At 29.8% G+C, this 16,379-nt stretch overlaps 3 protein-coding genes across 3 annotated transcripts; all 3 read right to left on the reverse strand.

Annotated features, from left to right (window-relative positions):
* Nucleotides 1-822: 822 nt before the first annotated feature.
* Nucleotides 823-4,042, reverse strand: LOC114392981 (calcium uniporter protein 3, mitochondrial-like). Its single transcript, XM_028354241.1, has 2 exons — nucleotides 3,209-4,042; nucleotides 823-1,674 (listed from the first exon to the last, which is right to left on the reverse strand). The coding sequence occupies exons 1-2, from the start codon at nucleotides 3,776-3,778 to the stop codon at nucleotides 1,624-1,626; spliced, it is 621 nt and encodes a 206-aa protein (XP_028210042.1). The 5' UTR covers nucleotides 3,779-4,042; the 3' UTR covers nucleotides 823-1,623.
* LOC114391762 (calcium uniporter protein 4, mitochondrial-like) lies at nucleotides 1,176-1,598 on the reverse strand. The gene has a single exon (XM_028352712.1). The coding sequence runs from the start codon at nucleotides 1,596-1,598 to the stop codon at nucleotides 1,176-1,178; it is 423 nt and encodes a 140-aa protein (XP_028208513.1).
* Nucleotides 4,043-7,046: 3,004 nt separating the features above from the next.
* LOC114392934 (calcium uniporter protein 4, mitochondrial-like) lies at nucleotides 7,047-10,008 on the reverse strand. Its single transcript, XM_028354199.1, has 2 exons — nucleotides 9,295-10,008; nucleotides 7,047-7,761 (listed from the first exon to the last, which is right to left on the reverse strand). The coding sequence occupies exons 1-2, from the start codon at nucleotides 9,862-9,864 to the stop codon at nucleotides 7,261-7,263; spliced, it is 1,071 nt and encodes a 356-aa protein (XP_028210000.1). The 5' UTR covers nucleotides 9,865-10,008; the 3' UTR covers nucleotides 7,047-7,260.
* Between the last annotated feature and the right edge of the window lie 6,371 nt (nucleotides 10,009-16,379).

Raw genomic sequence — 16,379 nt, forward strand, 5'->3', positions numbered from 1 at the left:
AATTTCCCTCACTATATCCCAATTTTCTTGTAGTGATCTTTCTATGACAACCACAATTCTTGCAAGATGCTTGCATCTATGTAGTATTTCAATTTCAAGCCTATCACTATCTTCCAATTCAATCATGAAAAAGTTCCTCCCAATAAATCAGTAATGGGCAAAGGGTGTTGTTGCAACCTACCAATTTATCTCGAAAAGATAATTGCGTGTTGTAAATAAAAAAAGTAAAAAGGTTAGGAAACCTAAACTGATATGACATAATTTTGACTAAGGGTTAATGACTTTAGTGTCACTTCCATTAATTAATTAATGTAATGCAATTGATGCAAAAGATAAACATGACATATTTTTTCCTTTTTTATCATTCAAAAACTTGTCTAATCATCATATTACTTTAGACATGCTCCCCCTGCTAAAACACTTCCACAACCCTGCTAAAACACTTCTAAAAAAAATTATACAACTTCACCCTTAATTTATGTTTTTTTAATCAAAATATTCCTTAGTCAAGAATTAAGGATTAATCTCCTAAAACATTGAAATTCATTTAAGAAATTTATATCTTACAACAAATATTTTGTCTTACCCACCAATCAAGGATCGAATCATAATCACATGTTTTAAGAATAATGTTATCTATCAATCATGTCACGCCATGATATAATTTATGATTTTTTTGTTGTTTCCTTTTTTGGTATTCATGGGGTTAAAGTGTTACAATTTTATGGGAAAAAAGGTCCCAAAGAGCCACAAAAAAGGATCATCCCAAGGGAGGCCGGAAAGACAGACAACACTTATATTCTATGTTCAAACCCAACTTCATAAGTACAAAGCGCCACCATGTCCAACAATGGACAAGGCTTTTTTCATTTGGAGGTAAAATGCCTTCTAGCCTTTGCCTCTTGCCTTTGAATATCATGCATCTTTCGACCCAAAAAGAAAGAAGAAAAAAAACTGAACATCTACAAAGTACTGATCCATCTTCTCTACATCTTTCTCTACATTTACTAGACTAATGGAAAGATATCTCAGTCTGTATAACTTTATAATCAAATTTTAGTTATGTAGTTCAGTTTATTTTTCCATCTTGTTTAGATAAAGGGCATTAGGCTCCATGGTGATCACAAAGTAATACTCTTACTTAAATAAATAGTCATTTATACACATATAATTCTTCAACGATGCAAGGCTCTTAGATCAGTTAGATGTGTCTCCCCAGGGTAGTGGAAGGGATAAGAAGATTCAAATTTGGCACCACCATGATAATTTGTATAGCATGCCTTAAATAACTCGTTGTACCTACTCATGTCAAAGTTGTGTGTCTTCATGAGACGCTCTTGCTTGGCCTTAAACCGGTGATGGAAGAAGCCCTGAAAGGTGGGTTCTGTGGAGGTCTTGAGGAAGAAAAGATAAGCAAGAGCGAAGCCGAATGAGGTAACAAAGAAGCATATGGGCTCCATCACATCCCAGCTTAGTTCCCAGAAAGTGAGCCTCATGAACCCGAGGGTCTGGACTGTCAAGAAGCCCAGCCCAAAATAAAGCTCAGCTCGGACCTGGGCCTTGGCCTTTTCATCAATCATCCACTTTTGCTTCTCCATCAGCTCTAGCTCCTTCCTTCTAGGGTCATTTGGATTGGCTATTGATTGATAGATTAAGCTCTATTGATTTTGCCACCTATAAAACAAGAGAATCACATTAACTTTATACTCAATGAAAAAAAAATACTATGATTTAATAATAGTAGTGGACATTAATTGACCAGGTCTTTGTCCCATAGTGACAATCAAATCCTAAGCTAATTGTTAAAAGTCACCGAATCTATCAAACCCCACACTTTCTGCGATGAAATAAATTATTAAAAGTTGTAGTACATATAATAGCATTTAATTTAACTATATCATAAATCATTTAATAGTGTTTAATTTGACGGTATATGTATGTGAATGTGCATATGAAAAGAGAAGCAACATGAGTTTGTTTTAAACGCACCGTGGCTAGCAACATCAAAGGCAAGAGTTTGGTTTAAAAAATTAAAGATAATTTTGTTGCCTCTTGATGAAGATTGAGAGCCGGAAGACCCGCGGGCAACGAGAGCTAACATACATTACAGCAAGGTGCCACGTTTTTAAGAACCCAACAGTATAAAACACAGCATAGCAAAATGTTGGTGAGAATGTAAGGAATGAATGAAAAACATGCACATGACTAAGAAAGAATCCATGCAAAAAAAGTGGTGGTGATTGATCACACACGACCTCCCCCAGGTAAGAGGCATATTTAGATGCCTCACATTCCACATGTCCCACCCGAAAGAAACCGTTTCAAGGGAACCAGCCAAAGCACCGTTACGCCACACTAGGATAAGGATCCACGTCATCATCATCCTCTGCAGTCTGCAACTATAATTCAAAAACTGAACTGCAGTTTCCATTGAATAGCTTCTACTGACACCCACATTATCACTTTTTTTTTTTAAGGGGACCAGAATTTTCTGCATTTCAATTTTCTTTTTTAGGCCTGTGCATGCTGTGACTGCAGTCAGTGTGGGCTTGTGACTGCAGAGAATCATGGCCAAGAAGATACTATAAGAGAATCTCACAAATATTTTCTTTAAGAATAGCTTTTTTTATTTTGTTTTGACTTTTTCCAGTACTAAATTAGCATTAATTTCTTGCCATTCATAACAACAATAATATATTTATGAGAAATAAATGCAAGTAATTTCTGTGGTAAAAACATGGATTATTTCCCACCGAAAAGTAAAAACTAATCTTATCTTCACAGATGTTTTCTTGGAATCAAACACTTGATCTGATCACATACTAAATCATATACTTGAGCCATAATTTAATTCAGTTTGCAAAAAATTATTATTCCTTTATCACTGAGATGATAAATTTCCAATAAAAACGCAATCAAACCACACTTCAATGTCATTTTAAGATCGGCTCATGTATAATTTGAATATTTGATGAATGAAACACTTGAGCCATATTTAATTTAATTCAGTTTATAGAAATTTATTATTCCGTTATCACTGAAATAATATTTCTATTAAAAATGCAATCAAACCACAGTGGTTTATATCACTCCACAAATATTAGGGAATTAGTTATTTCTATATATATATATATAAAAGAAACCTGAAAACAACAGGGAAATAAGAATGTCAGTTAGTGGAGCTGCCAGAAACAGCAGAGCGGAATACCTCCTCTGGCCGGAGAAAAACTGCTTTCCCCAAAACGATGACGTTTCCGGATTCATCCAAGATCTTTGCGAACTTAGCCCCTTGCTCATGATTCTCACACGTCTCAACGCAGATCCGCAAAAACTCCGAGTACGGAACCGAACTCTCCGAAACGTTTCTCAGCTTTGCCTTCACCTTCTCCATTTGCGGCACCCTCAAAATCTTCCTCGCGTGGCTGACAGACATTCCACTTCCAAACACCGCATCGCTGGCCATAGGTGCCGGAGCGAGAGCAACACAACAGTCTCCTATGCCGGCTATGTTGTTGATGCTTTTGAGTTTCTCCCGGAGCTTCTCTCCGACGGGGAGAGACAGGAAATCCGGGAAACGTGCCGGACTGGAGTGGTACACCGCTTGCCGGAGGAGGAAAAACCGCCGGAGAAATCCTCCGTCTGCCGAACTCGCTCCCGGCATGCTCGGAGGCGCGATGACTTGTTGTTGCATAGTTGGAGACGACACGACACTGCGTTCAAACGGCCTCATTTTGACACCGTCAAAGAAACGCTTTGATAACAGTTTCTGAAGCACCATTGATGTGTTTCTGAGTGTCTTTTTATTTTTATTTTTTATTTTTCTTCTCTCTGTATTTGAGAGAGATTTAGAAAAAAAAAAAAGAGTGTATAGTGTGTCCAATGGAACAGGATCCAGAACACTCTTGAGATCTAGGGGAAGAAGTTTTCCCAGAGTGTATATATATAGGTCCTATTTTTTATTTATTTATTTTCCATTATTTTTTTGTTATTTTGGTGTTTTTACAAAAGTAGAAAAAGAATCCCTTTTTTTATACCAGTAGAAAAAGAATCTCAAGTGGTTTGGTGTATTAATTCGATTAATGTATACTCCATAGTCCATACTTTTTTTATACCAGAAGAAAAAAGAATCTAAAGTGGTTTGGTGTATTAATTCGATTAATGTACATTCCATATGCAGATTATTAACATACATTTTTCTTATATCCAAAAATGTCAATTCAAATAATTTAAACTCAATCTCATTTTCTTTTTTTCTCTCTTGGTCTTTTTAATAATCACTATGTCAATATTACGTTTCCTATTCACTAGGAATAAAAGTAGATCGATTTTTTTCAATCCAATTAAATTTGAGAATTAATTTGAATTATTTTTCAAAGAAAAAAATAAACCTCAATCCAAATTAATTTATTTGTAAACGATCTAGATTGATTTAGTTTAATGGGTCAAAACATTTAAATTTTTCTAATATTTTTTATAAGCTGAATTTTTAATCAAATGAAATATCAAATGAATTATTTAAAATTATTACCTGTAATCAACTTATGTAAGAAGAATCTCATTGTTGTTATCTCGACTTGTCAACACTCTTATTATTAACATACATTTTTTATTTTATGAAAGAAAGTCTTTTTTTATTTATGCATGTAATGAAGATTTAATATCAAAAGTCTTTCATCAAAGTGATATTAAATCAAATACTTTTAAGCAAAGTCTATGGTTTTAGTATTATGGGGGGAAAATGTGGTTGAGTGAGAAGAACCTTTATTAAAGGTGATCATGAAAATTAGCCATTAATAAAGTTCAACAATATTTCATAATATTTCATGATAATTTGCATAGTTTTTTTAATAATAATACTCAGCCTTAAATATTTTTTATTTTTGAAATTTAGAAGTAATTATTCTCGTCACTCTAATTTGAAGGAAAAAAACCCACTTTTGTTCCTTATTAGTAACTAAAATGATTTCAAAATAATGACACACAAAAAAATATTTTTTTATTTAACAGAAAAAAAATACTTGACTTTAAATTTAATAGATAAAAATATACTTAAATCAAATTTTAGTTATGTAAATTACGAAAATAAAACTCTAATTTTAATTTGAGAATAAAGCAAACAATAAATATATAGCTATATATAAGTTTGTCCAATTTAATTATAGTTGGAAATTAAGTATGAATGTAATTAAATATATATCACTTTAAACTCTGTATTAGACTTTGAGTGCAATTTAATAATTTTTGTGGATTTGGATTTTTAAATAAAAATACTAATACTTTTAAATCATTTTTGGTACTTTTTTTTAATTTTATTTCAGTACATTAATTATTTTAAATCTAATAATGCTCGGAATTTTTTTTTAATATATGATTTCAGACCTTAAAAATAAGATAATGTCCCCTTTCATACTTTTTATGTAAAGTCTCCTTTCATAACTTTAAAAATTGTCTTATTCTAATTCTTTATTTATTGGATTATGTCATTTATATTCTTATTTTCATAGAGAACAAATTAAAAAATCAAACAATTTTTTAAAAATGATAAGAGCTACATCTAACACAGTTTTATGAGATAATAATAATAATAATAATAATAATAATAATAATAATAATAATAATAATAATAATAATAATTTTTGAATGACTAAAAAAACATTTATGTATTTATTTACAGGCCTAAAAACAATTTAATCCATTTATTGTTTTCTGAGAGAATATGACTCATGCTAAAATTCTTAATAATAATCCCGTCCTCAATATAATTGTCACTATTTTAGTCGGTTTTCAATTATTTTATTTTAAAAATTTAGGAAGACCTTAATTATTTTGATATAGTAAATAAAAAATAAAAATACCCTGTATTCCTAACTTGTTAATTGCTATGCATGATGACATTTGACAATAATATTTTAGTGGCCGACACATATCCAGATTTTTTAAGTTTACAAGTTGGAATTGAAGGTTGTCAAAAAGAATTGAATTGAGATGCAAACAACCATTTAATTGACCTGTTTTCAAACTTTGTTGCATAAAAGGAATTATATAATTCTCCTGTTAATTATTGTAAAATCTTTCCATACACCGTAACTTGTCACAAGTAGGGATGAACAAAAACAAGGTCACAACTAGGAATGATAATATCTAATTAAAAAAAAGGAACAAAAATAAGTAATATCTAATTAGAACACTGTAATAGTTATTATTATATTCGCACTTGAAATCGATCTTGCTAATTAACAACAAATGGAAGAGGGTTTAAATGTATTAGACGGGAGTCAATTTTACTTTTTATATTTTTTTTCGTATATACACAAATGATCCTAAGGAATAGAGTAGAAGTCAGAACCCCTCCTTGTCTCCATGAATCCATCCCTATTGGTGTTAACACCTGTCATACTAATGACAAAAGTTTTAATTGTAAAAATAGGATGTATATAGAAATTTTTGGGCTCTATGTATTATTTTTAAAGAGACTTAATATTACCTAAATGTATTAAACTAGTTGCCTTTTTAATTTAAAAAATTATTTATTAAAATTTTATAATAAAAAAATTCTATTATTTAACTATCAATATATACGGACTAATTTATTCAATTTTATCTTATAAAATTATCTATTTTAGATAAGAGTTAAAAAAATTTAAAAATCATTTAATTAAAAAGCTTTTTACAGTTGTTGTTACAAGTGAAAAAGTTTTTCAAATTATAAGCAATTATTTTAAATATTATTGTACCTATTTATATGAAGGCATGCATGCACAAAATTGCACAGACACGCACACAACATTACATGCATAAGCAATGAGAAGATAAATTGTTTAGTTTTTTGTCTTCTATTATTTATTATTGATGAATAACTTGTGAAAATTTAAATTGATTCTATACCTTTTTTTTTAAAATAATATAAATAAATTATCAAAATTCTCTATATAACTTTTTATGCATACAAACAAAATTTGGGGGTAAAATGCCTTCTAACCTTGCCTCTTGCCTTTGAATATCATGCATCTTTCGACCCAAAAAGAAAGAAAAAAAAAAACTGAACATCTACAAAGTACTGATCCATCTTCTCTACATCTTTCTCTACATTTACTAGACGATGGAAAGATATCTCAGTCACTATAACTTTATAATCAAATTTTAGTTATGTAGTTCAGTTTATTTTTTCCATCTTGTTTAGATAAAGGGCATTAGGCTCCATGGTGATCACAAAGTAATACTCTTACTTAAATAAATAGTCATTTATCCACATATAATTCTTCAACGATGCAAGGCTCTTAGATCAGTTAGATGTGTCTCCCCAAGGTAGTGGAAGGGATAAGAAGATTCAAATTTGGCACCACCATGATAATTTGTATAGCATGCCTTAAATAGCTCGTTGTACCTACTCATGTCAAAGTTGTGTGTCTTCATGAGACGCTCTTGCTTGGCCTTAAACCGGTGATGGAAGAAGCCCTGAAAGGTGGGTTCTGTGGAGGTCTTGAGGAAGAAAAGATAAGCAAGAGCGAAGCCGAATGAGGTAACAAAGAAGCATATGGGCTCCATCACATCCCAACTTAGTTCCCAGAAAGTGAGCCTCATGAACCCGAGGGTCTGGACCGTCAAGAAGCCCAGCCCAAAATAAAGCTCAGCTCGGACCTGGGCCTTGGCCTTTTCATCAATCATCCACTTTTGCTTCTCCATCAGCTCTAGCTCCTTCCTTCTAGGGTCATTTGGATTGGCTATTGATTGATAGATTAAGCTCTCTATTGATTTTGCCACCTATAAAACAAGAGAATCACATTAACTTTATATTCAATGAAAAAAAAATACTATAATTTAATAATAGTAGTAGACATTAATTGACCAGGTCTTTGTCCCATAGTCACAATCAAATCCTAAGCTAATTGTTAAAAGTCACGGAATCTATGAAACCCCACACTTTCTTCTATGAAATAAATTATTAAAAGTTCATTTAATAGTGTTTAATTTGACGGTATATGTATGTGAATGTGCATATGAAAAGAGAAGCAACATGAGTTTGTTTTAAACGCACCCTGGCTAGCAACATCAAAGGCAAGAGTTTGGTTTAAAAAATTAAAGATAATTTTGCTGCCTCTTGATGAAGATTGAGAGCTGCCCGAAAAGTCCACAGAAAAAGCCCGGAAGACCCACGGGCAACGAGAGCTAACATACATTACAGCAAGGTGCCACGTTTTTAAGAACCCAACAGTACAGAACACAGCATAGCAAAATGTTGGTGAGAATGTAAGGAATGAATGAAAAACATGCACATGACTAAGAAAGAATCCATGCAAAAAAAAGTGGTGGTGATTGATCACACACGACCTCCCCCAGGTAAGAGGCATATTTAGATGCCTCACATTCCACATGTCCCACCCGAAAGAAACCGTTTCAAGGGAACCAGCCAAAGCACCGTTACGCCACACTAGGATAAGGATCCACGTCATCATCATCCTCTGCAGTCTGCAACTATAATTCAAAAACTGAACTGCAGTTTCCATTGAATAGCTTCTACTGACACCCACATTATCACTTTTTTTTTTAAGGGGACCAGAATTTTCTGCATTTCAATTTTCTTTTTTAGGCCTGTGCATGCTGTGACTGCAGTCAGTGTGGGCTTGTGACTGCAGAGAATCATGGCCAAGAAGATACTATAAGAGAATCTCACAAATATTTTCTTTAAGAATAGCTTTTTTTATTTTGTTTTGACTTTTTCCAGTACTAAATTAGCATTAATTTCTTGCCATTCATAACAACAATAATATATTTATGAGAAATAAATGCAAGTAATTTCTGTGGTAAAAACATGGATTATTTCCCACCGAAAAGTAAAAACTAATCTTATCTTCACAGATGTTTTCTTGGAATCAAACACTTGATCTGATCACATACTAAATCATATACTTGAGCCATAATTTAATTCAGTTTGCAAAAAACTTATTCCTTTATCAGTGATATGATAAATTTCCAATAAAAACACAATCAAACCACACTTCAATGTCATTTTAAGATCGGCTCATGTATAATTTGAATATTTGATGAATGAAACACTTGAGCCATAATTAATTTAATTCAGTTTATAGAAATTTATTATTCCGTTATCACTGAAATAATATTTCTATTAAAAATGCAATCAAACCACAGTGGTGTATATCACTCCACAAATATTAGGGAATTAGTTATTTCTATATATATATATATATATATATATATATATAAAAGAAACCTGAAAACAACAGGGAAATAAGAATGTCAGTTAGTGGAGCTGCCAGAAACAGCAGAGTGGAATACCTCCTCTGGCCGGAGAAAAACTGCCTTCCCTAAAACGATGACGTTTCCGGATTCATCCAAGATCTTCGCGAACTCAGCCCCTTGTTCATGATTCTCACACGTCTCAACGCAGATTCGCAAAAACTCTGAATACGGAACCGAACTCTCCGAAACGTTTCTCAGCTTTGCTTTCACCTTCTCCATTTGTGGCACCCTCAAAATCTTCCTCGCATGGCTGACAGACATTCCACTTCCAAACACCGCATCGCTGGCCATAGGTGCCGGAGCGAGAGCAACGCAACAGTCTCCTATGCCGGCTATGTTGTTGATGCCTTTGAGTTTCTCCCGGAGCTTCTCTCCGACGGGGAGAGACAGGAAATCTGGGAACCGTGCCGGACCGGAGTGGTACACCGCTCGCCGGAGGAGGAAAAACCGCAAGAGAAATCCTCCATCTGCCGAACTCGCTCCCGGCATGCTCGGAGGCGTGATGACTTGTTGTTGCATAGTTGGAGATGACACCACGCTGCGTTCAAACGGCCTCGTTTTGATACGGTCGAAGAAACGCTTCGATAACAGTTTTCGAAGCGCCATTGATGTGTTTCTGAGTGTCTTTTTATTTTTATTTTTTATTTTTCTTCTCTCTCTCTGTATTTGAGAGAGATTTAGAAAGAAAAAAAAGTGTATAGTGTGTCCAATGGAACAGGATTCAGAACACTCTTGAGATTTAGGGGAAGAAGTTTTTCAGAGTGTATATATATAGGTCCTATTTTTTATTTATTTATTTTCCATTATTTTTTTGTTATTTTGGTGTTTTTACAAAAGTAGAAAAAGAATCCCTTTTTTTATACCAGTAGAAAAAGAATCTCAAGTGGTTTGGTGTATTAATTCGATTAATGTATACTCGATAGTCCATACTTTTTTTATACCAGAAGAAAAAAGAATCTAAAGTGGTTTGGTGTATTAATTCGATTAATGTACATTCCATATGCAGATTATTAACATACATTTTTCTTATATCCAAAAATGTCAATTCAAATAATTTAAACTCAATCTTATTTTCTTTTTTTCTCTCTTGATCTTTTTAATAATCACTATGTCAATATTAAGTTTCCTATTCACTAGGAATACAAGTAGATCGGTTTGTTTCAATCCAATTAAATTTGAGAATTAATTTGAATTATTTTTCAAAGAAAGAAAAAAATAAATCTCAACCCAAATTAATTTATTTGTAAATGATCTAGATTGAGTTAGTTTAATGGGTCAAAACATTTAAAATTTTCTAATATTTTTTATAAGCTGAATTTTTAATTAAATGAAATATCAAATGAATTATTTACAATTGTTACTTGCAATCAACTTATGTAAGAAGAATCTCTTTGTTGTTATCATCATATAGGTTAACATACTATGTTAAATATAAATTAAAAATTGAAATATAATAAACAAATACTATATCCACGAATCATACAAATCAAAAAACTATTACATTATAGTTTAAAAATTTCAATTCTCAAATAGTCAAATGAATAATATAATTAAAATTTAAATTAAATCTAAAATAGTTTGAATCATAATTTTTGTGATAATGAAATTGTAAACTGTGATAACTGAGTGAGAAAAAGAGAGGAGAGTGAACATAGTCTCACTCACTTTTAGTTAAATAAATAATTGATTTTTTAATTTAAATATATATAATAATGATAAAATAATAATATTTTAATACAAATTAATAAGTTATGTCAATGGATCATATGTTCATATATTAAAAATGTGATCCAACCAAAAACTTAATGGTTTGATTGATTTGATGTGGATTTGACAAAAATACTAATTATTCAATCCAAACTTAATTTGGATTAGTTTAGATCAATTCTTTATAGGTTATCTCGACTCGTCAACACTCTTATTATTAACATACATTTTTTATTTTATGAAAGAAAGTCCTTTTTTATTTATGCATGTAATGAAGATTTAATACCAAAAGTCTTTCATCAAAGTGATATTAAATCAAATACTTTTAAGCAAAGTCTATGGTTTTAGTATTATGGGGGGAAAATGTGGTTGAGTGAGAAGAACCTTTATTAAAGGTGATCATGAAAATTAGCCATTAATAAAGTTCAACAATATTTCATAATATTTCATGATAATTTGAATAGTTTTTTTAATAATAATACTCAGCCTTAAATATTTTTTTTAAGTTTTGAAAAATTGTTAAAAAGAAATAATAGATTAATCTTTGTTTTGACAAATAATTAGATTTAGAAATAATAGATTAATCTAAGACCCTCGTACGATTTATTTGGGCAAAAGCTCAAAAGGAGGGCTGATGTTATAAGTTTGTGTTTTCTTCCTACTTGTCCATTACCTTTTTGACTTTTGGTCCGCACAAGAATTATGGCAGCTGATAAGCATGTTTAAAATAGGTTTGGGGGAGCTAATGAGGTCTCATGAAATAACATGAACCACCGTACAAAAATATAGAAAATGTTCCATAAAGTTAACTAAAAAATTAATTAAAAGTTAAAAAATTAATTAATAGTTATTAATTTTTAAGTTAACTTATTAAATTATAAGTGTTTGATAAAATTAATTATTAAAATAACTAAAAATATAAATGAAATATTTAAAAATATAATAATAAAGAAATTAAATACTTTTTAAAGATAAAAAATATAAAAAATAAAAGATATAAGTTAATGTTTTAAAAAATACTAAAATTCACTTTAAAAAACTTATTTTTAAACCGGCTGAAATGTTAGATGAACATAATCATAATATTAAAATTATATTTAACAAAGTATTTTACTCAATTTCTAACTTTTTTACTAGTTAATTTTTTTTAACTGTTTGATAAATAATTTTTTTTAGTGTTTTTTTTAAAACGATATTTTCTAATTTTTATATTTTCTTTTATTTTCATTCTTAATATATATTTATTAATTTTTCTGATTATTATTTTAAAATAAATTGTGATTTAATGATTGTCATGTCATTTTATAGTTATCAGATACTTCAATGACTAATTTTATCGAATAAGTGTAATGTATTAAGTTAGACTTTGAGCTTACAACCATCTACTTCTAGCTTTCAGCTATTTTGTAAACTAATAAAATAAAATAAATATGTATGTTTATTTAGTCCTTAATTAAAAACAATTTTGGACAACTATTTCTTGCATATTTTTAATATTATTTAATGTGAAATTAACTTCTTTTTAGAGGAATGTGAAACTCACTTTTAGTTACTGTTTTTTTTCTTTAAATGTTTTCTGTGACCTAAACCCCTAATATTAATACCTATTTGTTCCTAAAAAAACATCTAAATTATATGAATATTATAAAACTATGAGCATGTGATCTTAGAAATTTTATTTACTAGTTACGGCGCTAGCGATTCAAATCATGAAGTTGATAAAGTTTTATCAATTTCACCATCTAAATTTTAAGATTTAGTTTCATAATTAGGTATGTATAAATATTCCGTTAAAGACAGAAAAGAATAGAATGTCATTCCTTAAAAAAAAAATAGAATGCCATTGAGATATATTATTTCTAAGTTCTTAGAATTGAATATGACTTTCTTTAAAAAAAAATTGAATATGACTATCTGTTGTAAAAAAAATTGAATATGACTATAGACATTTATTATTATTTAAAGTCTCATTTGAGACAATCATCAAAATGATACATGCATCTGAATAATTACAATCTTTTTTCCTTTTTCTAAAAACTTAAAGGAATATAATATTTTCTTTGACAACTTCTATTTTCTTTTCAAAGTAGGATTGGAAATAATTTTTAAGAATGTATCTTATAGCTTAAATGTAGACTCATATAACGATGAGTTGAATAGAAAATCTAACTCAATTGATTGAAGATGATATATGAATATTATAGCTTTTGATACATTGTTTAATTCATACGTATAAAAAAACTAGAAATAATATGTTAATCAATGAAAAGAGATATTTAATAGCATGTATGATGCATAGTTGCATAGATAAAATGTTTAACTTAATTTTATAAATCTTATAATTTTATATAGATTTAAATATTTTACACAAAAATTTGCTTAAATATTAAGATTGTTAAAATGAATGTTTAACTTAATTTTGTGTGTCCTACAATACTAAAAAAATATGTTATTTGTAGTATAAATGTTTTAAACAATGATGACTTAAAGAAATGACTAAAAAAGTTAAACACATGTAAAGATTCCATTTGATATGTTAGGTAGATTAAATTTAACATTTGTGATAGGTGTGCTATCCATGTTTTATTAGAATATTACTTAAGTATCGAAAAAAATTAATATAGATAAAGGTTAGTGTCACTTTCTTCCTAACACTTGCTTGATGATCAACTGAAATTTATTAAAAATTATTAATTTTGGTGTGTTTTATATATAATTTAATGATCATTTCTTCTAAGAGTAAAAATGCATTTTGGTTCCTGACTTTTGATCCTTTTTGCAAATTAGTCATTATCTTTTTGAAATGTTAAAAATAGTCCCTATCTTTGTATAAGTTTTGCAAAATAATTCATGTTATTAAATTGGAAAGTAACACCGTTAATGAGGTGCATTGTTGGTATTTTTAATGTCACATAGACTATCAAACGTGAAAAATTATCCTAGATTGTGACACGCACACTAGACTTTGATACAATATTTAAAAAGTTGTCAAATACTTTATAATTCACTTGCTTCTTCTTCCTTAAATTAGGGTTTCTAAAGTTTCTCTTCTCTCAATTCCAACATGGTGGAGTCTTAAGTGTGTGTTTTTCCCTGTCTTATTTGTCCCCTTCGCTCCATCTTTTTCCTCCCCTCACTCCATCTTCCTCCTAGTGGGCGTTGATTTCTCCATGTCTGCAAGTGGCATCATATGCTTTATATGGTGTGAAAGCTTGCCCTGCTGAAGGATTGCTTGTAACTAGCATGCACTGGTGCATGTGCGCATCTTATGTTTTGGTCTGTGAAATGAAATTATGGTTGAGTCATGTTGGTTCTCTGGTTTAGGAAGTGTCAAATGAAATTTGTTAGCAGTTTTCTGCTCAAGTGTTGGAGCTTTTATGCATCCTTTGGAGCAAATTCTGCTAGCAATCTCCTTTGCATCTATACAATTTTCATGACAGTAAGAACTATTGATATGGACTAGGACCACTATTACCTTACAACAGCTTGTAGAGTTTGAAAAATAATCATGTGATTTAATGTCATGTTTCTTCTCTTTCTCTCTTATAATTTACACATTGTTTTGGAGTTTGAGCTTCATGCATTAGAACTTATTAGAGAGAGAACAAGGGAATGACCATTACTAAAAGCAAAAAAAAATATAAAAGATCATCAAAAGTGTCAAGAGAGAATTGGAACAATGTGGAGCAGAAAAGAAAGCCAGAGCACAGGATGAGTCTACCAAGATATCTGAAACTATCACAAATGCTAAATCTAAAGTGAGACACTTTGATAATTGCTCTCTAGCGGATGGCTTGCTTTAGCTTTATCATTTCTTCAACCAATTTGTAGGCTTCTTCAATGGTAATGATTTTAGGATAGTTTAATGACTTATATAGATTTTTTAGATGATTATGCTTTAAACGTATGCAATCAACACCAGAAAAGTATAATCAATTATATGATATTTGATCAAGTTGAGCATCATTCCATTATTCTGCAAAGTAATTGACAGTAGATAGACCAAAATCAAATTTCAAATAAAAAACTTGAGGAACTGCAAAGTAACTGACAATAACAATAAAAACTTGAGGAACTTCATTCACAACATTTCTTCAGCAAAATAACACTTATAATATGAGAAGATGCTACTACAAATCTTTCCTAAAATATATTCCCCCTAAAACTAACATTATAATTAAAATTAAAATAACACAATGTTTGTTAAATTTCTCAATGTTTATAATAAATATTTTAAAAGATGTTAATTTTTTCAATATTTATAATAAATATTTTAAAAGTTGACATATCATTTGTTGACTTCAAATCTCATACTTGTTGCTTGAGTTTAAAAACTAATATCAGTAATAATTTTTTTTTTCTAAAACATTCACGTTAGTTGATCCACCTATTTGTCTTATTCTAATTCTTTATTTATTGGATTATGTCATTTATATTCTTATTTTCATAGAGAACAAATTAAAAAATCAAACAATTTTTTAAAAAAGATAAGAGCTACACCTAACACAGTTTTATGAGATAATAATAATAATAATAATAATAATTTTTGAATGACTAAAAAAACATTTATGTATTTATTTGCAGGCCTAAAAACAATTTAATCCATTTATTGTTTTTCTGAGAGAATATGACTCATGCTAAAATTCTTAATAATAATCCCGTTCTCAATATAATTGTCACTATTTTAGTCGGTTTTCAATTATTTTATTTTAAAAATTTAGGAAGACCTTAATTATTTTGATATAGTAAATAAAAAATAAAAATAACAAAAATACCCTGTATTCCTAACTTGTTAATTGCTATGCATGATGACATTTGACAATAATATTTTAGTGGCCGACACATATCCAGATTTTTTAAGTTTACAAGTTGGAATTGAAGGTTGTAAAAAAGAATTGAATTGAGATGCAAACAACCACTTAATTGACCTGTTTTCAAACTTTGTTGCATAAAAGGAAATATATAATTCTCGTGTTAATTAATGTAAAATCTTTCCATACAGTGTAACTTCTCACAAGTAGGGATGAACAAAAAAAAGGTCACAACTAGAAATGATAATATCTAATTAAAAAAAGGAACAAAAATAAGTAATATCTAATTAGGACATTGTAATAGTTATTATCATATTCGCACTTGAAATAGATCTTGCTAATTAACGACAAATGGAAGAAGGTTTAAGTGTATTAGACGGGAGTCAATTTTACTTTTTATATTTTTTTCGTATATACACAAATGATCCTAAGGAAGAGAGTAGAAGTCAAAACTCCTCCTTGTCTCCATGAATCCATCCCTATTGTTAACACCTGTCATACTAATGACAAAAGTTTTAATTGTAAAAATAGGATGTATATAGGAATTTTTGGGCTCTATGTATTATTTTTAAAGAGACTTAATATCACCTAAATGTATTAACC

This window comes from Glycine soja, chromosome 17 (assembly GCF_004193775.1).
Source record: "Glycine soja cultivar W05 chromosome 17, ASM419377v2, whole genome shotgun sequence".
Taxonomy (NCBI): Eukaryota; Viridiplantae; Streptophyta; class Magnoliopsida; order Fabales; family Fabaceae; genus Glycine; species Glycine soja.